This window comes from Melospiza melodia, chromosome 1 (assembly GCF_035770615.1).
Source record: "Melospiza melodia melodia isolate bMelMel2 chromosome 1, bMelMel2.pri, whole genome shotgun sequence".
Lineage (NCBI taxonomy): Eukaryota > Metazoa > Chordata > Aves > Passeriformes > Passerellidae > Melospiza > Melospiza melodia.
The window spans coordinates 40,440,782-40,447,186 of NC_086194.1; the positions used below are offsets into that span (position 1 = coordinate 40,440,782).

General features: G+C 53.3%; 1 protein-coding gene across 1 annotated transcript; it reads right to left on the reverse strand.

The window, feature by feature from the left end:
* Positions 1–1,235: 1,235 nt before the first annotated feature.
* EOMES (eomesodermin) lies at positions 1,236–6,021 on the reverse strand. Its single transcript, XM_063176862.1, has 6 exons — positions 5,258–6,021; positions 4,738–4,892; positions 4,338–4,459; positions 3,748–3,906; positions 3,596–3,657; positions 1,236–3,051 (listed from the first exon to the last, which is right to left on the reverse strand). The coding sequence occupies exons 1-6, from the start codon at positions 6,019–6,021 to the stop codon at positions 2,316–2,318; spliced, it is 1,998 nt and encodes a 665-aa protein (XP_063032932.1). The 3' UTR covers positions 1,236–2,315.
* Positions 6,022–6,405: the final 384 nt, after the last annotated feature.

The following is a 6,405-nucleotide window of genomic DNA, read 5'->3' on the forward strand; positions in this document are numbered from 1 at the left end:
GCGGAGCTCCCCGCCCGCAGCCCGTTGTTTGTGGCCGTAAATCACATTACGAAGCAAAGTGCAAGGGTAGTTAACTTTATCTTTTGTTAATGTAAACAAATAAAAAGCATTCAGTTCCTTGATCTTTATTTAAACCTGGCGTTGTTTATCGGTGTCATCCTATGAAGATTAATTAGATACCTTTATTCACAATTTGGCGTCTGACACCCCATTTTAGGAATGCATTATAATCACAAGGTGTTAATTGGGGCCAGCCAGGCACTTACGTTTCTATTAAACAGTGTGAGGACTTTTCACAAGTATTAAGTTATTTTTTCACCGCGCGGTGCAAAAACATACAGCTTTTATTAAGAGAGCGCGGCGGAATCGTGCTGTGTAATGGGCGTTTGCAGGGCGGGTGGGGACGGCCGCATGCCGCCGCACCCCCGCCGGGGACAGGGACAGACCTTCCCGGGGCTTTTCCGAGAGGAGATGGCCCCACTGGGAAAAAAAAAAAAAAAAAAAAAAAAAAAAAAAAGGAATAACATGCTCGGTCTTTAGTATCTTAAAAATTGCCCCCATCCCGTTCCAGACGGGGCAGAGGAAGAGCTGACAGGACAGCTTGGCACCGCGCAGAGCGGGAGCGGCGAGGCGCTGATCGAAATCTCCCCGGACACCCGCCGTGTCCCGCTCCGGAGGAGGGGGAGCCCCTGCCGGTACCCCCCGACAGCGTCACCTCCACCGGGGACAGCCCCGGCCTGAGCCCCGCGTTTATTTGGTTTGCAGCCGGGAATCGTTAACAGCTTAATCCCATTACTGCCTGCATATCCTCAGGAAAGGTCCCGCTGCCGCGGGAGCTGGGATTCAATCGCTCTGCCAGCAGCTTCGCCCTCAGATAAGCGGGCAGGGGAATTTCGTGCCTTGTTCCGGGAAGCAGAGGGGGTGAGAAGGGGGCGGCGGGAGGAGGCGGGCTGCGTTCACAATTCGCTGTCCGAAGAGGGGGTGGAAGGGGACAGGAGGCCATCGTATTTTGGAGCGAGCCGGGGGCTCCCAGCTTGTGCAGAAGATGCACACGAAAATGAAAAGCAAAGAGACTTAAAAAAAATTAAAGGAAAACCCACACAGCGAGTACAACAGATAAAGCGTCAGTACCGCAAGGGATGGTTAGATATAAAGGCCCATCCCCTAGGATCGCGCTCCCTCGTCCCCTTTCAGGACACCCAGCAGAGGCAAAGATGAGGCAGAGCCATATCGTGTTATGCCTGGCACCACCACATTTATTAAAAATTATTACTATCTACATAGAAAAAACAGAAACAACTTTATTGGAAGGGGAAAAACTTTGTGGGCCAGTTGCTCTGGGGCAGTTTAAAATGGCTGAAAGTATAGGCAAGAATGGGTAAAGTTACATCACTTCCAGTTTCATACAGGGCAGCTGTAAAAGTCACTTGACATACACATAAATAGAAATCTCCTTTTGCAATGTGTCATAAGCTAAGTTGGATTAATCAAAAAATGCCTTTTGAACTTCAATACACCACCGGATGTCCTTCCAACTGAACAGCTATAGGTCAACTATTTATACATTATTCCACAATATTCTACAGTGTACCTAGACAAAACACCAAATGTACACTTGGTTTTTGGCCACCTTAATGAAGGTTAGGCTTTTGGGATGGAGGCAGGGTTTTTTAATGCAAGTTCTAAGCTAAGAAAAGTCAGATTTGTCATTGTAATCCCGTTGGCAACAAAACCTTCAAGTCAAAATCCTGCCTGGCAAGCAGGCCTTATTTTGGCATTTCTGCCAAAAGAAAAAGCTGTAGCTGAGCAATATCCAACTCAGCCAACTGTGTTGTGGATGGGTTGAAAAACAGCTCGGTCTAAAGCAGAACATAGCATTTGTGCATTTCCCTGCAACCCAGTTCCCTTTTATTAAGCAGGGAAGGAAATTAAATTTGGGATCCCACCCCCTCTTTCCTTGCTCAGGAGTGCATAGATTTAATCAGGCTTCTGAGCAAACCCAAACTGTATACTTTAGTGTCTCCAATAAATATGCCACATATTTAGACACTAGAGTATACTCCTTACAGCTTCTGCATATGGTTCCTTCTAAAAGAAGGGGAAGAAATCTCCTATGGTTTGCTCTTTCCCTTCTTTGTTACCTGCAACAGTCAAAAAGCTTTGGCACCTTCTTTAGAATTGCACACAACAACTCAAGGTGGAAGGCAAGAGTCTTTTTGGCAATTGTAATGCAAAAAAAACCCAAGGCCACCCTGAAAAAAAAAAATAAAAAACACCAAAAAACCAAAACAGCCAATTGGAATAAAAAAGATGCTCTAAGAACTAGCATAGAAGGCGTAGTAGCCCATGCCTTTTGAAGTGTCTTTGCTATAGTCCTCAGCATTAATGTCCTCACATTTCATTGTTGGGGAATTTTCGTTGCTGGAAGTGCTAGGGGAAAGCCGCCTTCTCTTACAAGCGCCTGTGTACACCCCAGAATCATTTGAATCTAGAGACTTTATAGAGGGTGGAGTCTCTATCCATGACGAGCCAATTTCTTCTTTCACCTTGTCCTTGGAAAGCTGGTCTTCAGTGAATCCCGGCGGACTCGTTCTGGAGGGCCAAGTTAGTCCCGTTGTCATTTTCCGCTGGTAAGAGCCCCTGCTCCCCCAGCCTGCCATGGACGGGAACGCCGGGTCGGGGTAGTATCCCAGAGCGTGGGACGTCTGCAGCGGGAGGGATTTGATGCCATAGGGGAGCAAGGTGCTGTGGGAATACTCTGTCTCGTAGGAGTTCATGTCCAGTTTGTTGGCACTGGGCTGCTGCACGGGCGTCACGAACCAGCGCTGGGGAGAGCTGGCCACCTCCTCGTTCTGCTGCGGGGACAGCAGGCCATTGCTCTGAGGGACAGTCCTCTCACCGTTGTAAAACCTGGCTGGGGGCAGGTTGTTGACAAACTGTTCCTGGAAGAATGGCTGCACGCTGTATCGGGCACCAGGGACGATCTGGTGGGATCTAGGAGAATCCGTGGGAGATGGAGTTAATCTGTCATTTTCGGAAGCTGTGTACATGCTACAACATAAAAGAGGAACACTGAGTGTTTTTCTTTACAATTCCACTATGACAGTAACACAACACAAAAACACAAGCACAAATAAACTGGGTATTTCTAAATTAAAATCATAACTACATTTAATTGGATGGTGATAATCTGATTTAGCAGGTGCTTTTCCTAGGCCACTGTAAATTTTCTGCTACTGCTACAAGCAATAGCGCAAGTGAAGGTAGAAAATTATTGCAAGAATTCTGCTGACAATTTGAAGACCCTGTCTGTTCTGTGGAGACACCCAACATACTGCTGCCAGTAAAAACTGCAGGCCAGCTGGGTTCTGCCAACACAGGTTTCCTACCAAAATTCAGAAGCCAGCAGAAAGACAGAACATCTAGACAATACACTATTCAGACATTTTAACATAAGCAAGATCACCAGTAGAAGCAGTGCTGGCACTGAATAACTGAATTAAAGTCTAAAGAAAAACCCTTCCACAGACATTTCAGGCCAGAATCATGCCTCCTAGACTGACACATCTGCAAAAGAGAATAGAGGTATACTTACGAGTCATAGTTGTCTCTGAAGCCTTTTGCAAAAGGATTATGGTCAATTTTGAGCTGTGTAATCTAAAAGTGAAAGCAGAATATATTAACATGAGATGCTAAACCCACAAGTCAATTTTGTTCTTAATTGCAATTTTATACATCGATACTTACATCAGTGTTTTGATATGCTGTAACTGCTATGAACTGCGTTTCAGGAAAAATAAACGTTTGAGTCTTTGAGGAATCATTCAGATCTTCAACACCATCTTCGGTCACTTCCACAATGTGAAGTCGGGGCTGGTACTTGTGTAGGGACTGAAGTACTATCATCTAAAAGAAACCATGAAAGAGACAACATCGTTAGACAAACAGCATCTAACATTAAAAAACTTATTTTGCAGCATGACATTTTTTCCCTGTAAATTGTAATCTCTTGGTTTAGAAACGGAGCAGTTTTAACTGTTATCAGGAGCTGAGTCACAGCTTGCAGCCCTGCTTTACTGAGAGCTATCAGCTATCCTCCCACTTTTTGACCAACTCCAGGGGATCAATATAATAACTAAAACAAAAGTGATTCGCACATCGTAATCGAACATTTTCAACTATTCATACGGCAAAACAAAGAAAATAAGCTCTATGACCCAGTTCAAGAAGGGAACGAGTCACAAGCACAGTGATGTAGCGGCTCGATGAAATGTTGTAAAAGCCCCAAAACCCCGCTGAGCCACAAGAGCCCCCCAGGCCTCTCTCTCCCTCCTTACCTGTGCGTTGTTGTTGTTAGCACCTTTATTGTTCGTTAGCTTCAGCTTTCCGAAGGAAATCTCCTGCCTCATCCAGTGCGCCCCGGTGTTGGGCGACTCGGGGTGCACGTAGACCTTGTTGCCTGGGGAGGACAAGGCGGTGAGAGGCGGCCCGGGCGCGGGGCTTTGTTCCCCGGCCGCGCAGCCCCTCGGCCCCGATGGCCGCCCCCACACAGCCCCGCACACCAACAGCGCTGCGCGGCGCAGAAGGAGCCGCAAGACGATCTTAAGCGAGGAGCTCGACCCTCAGCAGGATGCCGGGTATGGGGAAGACCCGGGGGGGGGGGGCAAACTGGGAACCCTTCCCGAGAAACCGACCCGCGGGGAAAGGGGGCGAGGAGACCCCCGAACTTGCATCTACCTTGCATGTTGTTGTCGGCTTTGCCGCAGGTCACCCACTTGCCCCCCTGGAAACGCCAGTGGTTGGGGTCCGCCAACACCACCTCCACGAAGACGTTGTAGTGGGCCGTGGGGTTGAGACCGGTGATGTTGAAGCTCAGGAAGGGAAACATTCTCCTGGGGAAAGGAGGAAAACCACAAGGCATGGTGAGGCGGGCGGGGGGAGGGGGCGCGGGCTCCGGCGGATGCCGTAGGCGGCCGTGGAGTGCCCCGTCCGTCCCAGCACCAAAGAGACTAAGGAAGCGGCGAGCCCCAGCCGACCCCCACCTTATCTCCGGGCCGCCGTGTGTGGGGAAACTGGGGAATAGTTTCTCCGGGAACACATCCCGGGGCACCACCGACGGACAGAGCATGCACCTCCCATCCGCAGGAGCGGGCAAGAGCCGCCCGACGCGAAGTGTGCCCGGGGGTGCCACCTCCCCCACCATTCCCGACCACCACACCACTTCCCTGCGTTTCCACCAGCCCCCGCGCCCACTTACCGGCCTTGCTTGGTGATGATCATCTCCGTCTGATGCCGGTGGAACTTGAGCCAGAGGGGCCGGTTGCAGAGGAAGACCTGCGCTCGCATCCCCGGGCCGGCGGCTGGCACCCCCAGAGCCCCGAGCCCGCCGCAGGAGCCCGACGCCGGCGGGTAAGGGCCGTAGAGAGGTCCGCCGCCCGTCGCCTGCCCGTACTGGTACCCGCCGCCGCCTCCGAACTGCGTCCGGCCGCCGGGCGGGCACACGGCGCCCGCGAAGCCGCCCGGGGACAGCACGGAGCCGTAGGGGTAGCGCGGCCCGCCGGGCTGCTGGTAGACGGCGCCGTGCTGCGCCGCGGGCGGGTACGGGAACAGGGAGCAGGGCCCCCCCAGGTCGGCGGCGGGCGGCCCGGGGGACTGCAGGTAGTAGCGCTCGGGGCTCAGGCTGTCCATGGAGTAGCGGGCGGCGGCGGCCGGGGGCAGCTCCTCGTCCCCGCATGGGGTGGCCTTGCGACCGTCCGGCTTGGGAGCGGCGAAGGGCGGCTCGACGGCCTCCGTCTCGCTCAGGATGGCGGGGGCCGCTCCAAACTTCTTAGGCATCTTGTCCAGGTCGAGGCGAGGTGGCGATCCCGAACCGGGCGGCCCGCGGGAGCCTCCAGCAGCGCCTGTCCCACCTCCAGCTCCAGCAGCTCCAGCGGCTCCGGTGCGTCCGCCGCCCTCCAGCGGGTAGAAGGGGGCGCCCGGCAGTGCCCCCGCCGCCGTCAGCAGCGGCTCACCCAGCTGCATCCTCGATGGGCGGTGCGTTCGAGCTCCCACTCTATCCCGTGCCGACCCCGACCTGCGGCCGCGCCGTGCTACACTCCGGCACGGCTCGGCAGAGGCAATTTATACCGCACTGCTCGGGCTGCCGGGGAGGGGCTTGCGCCGGGCTGCCTCGCGTCGCCCTCCACCCCCGCCGGCCCATTGGCTGGGCCGCGTGACACTAATTTAATTAGACAGCTACTAATTGGAACAAGTCACCTGTGACTTTGGTGCGCGCCCCGTCCCCTTCCATGCCCCCTCCCCCTTCCCGCAGCCGGCTACCCGAGGGGCTCTTGCCCGCTCCCTGCGCCCACGTCGCTCGGACTGAGGGGAGCTCCGCATCACCCCACGGTGGCTGCAGTGGAGGGC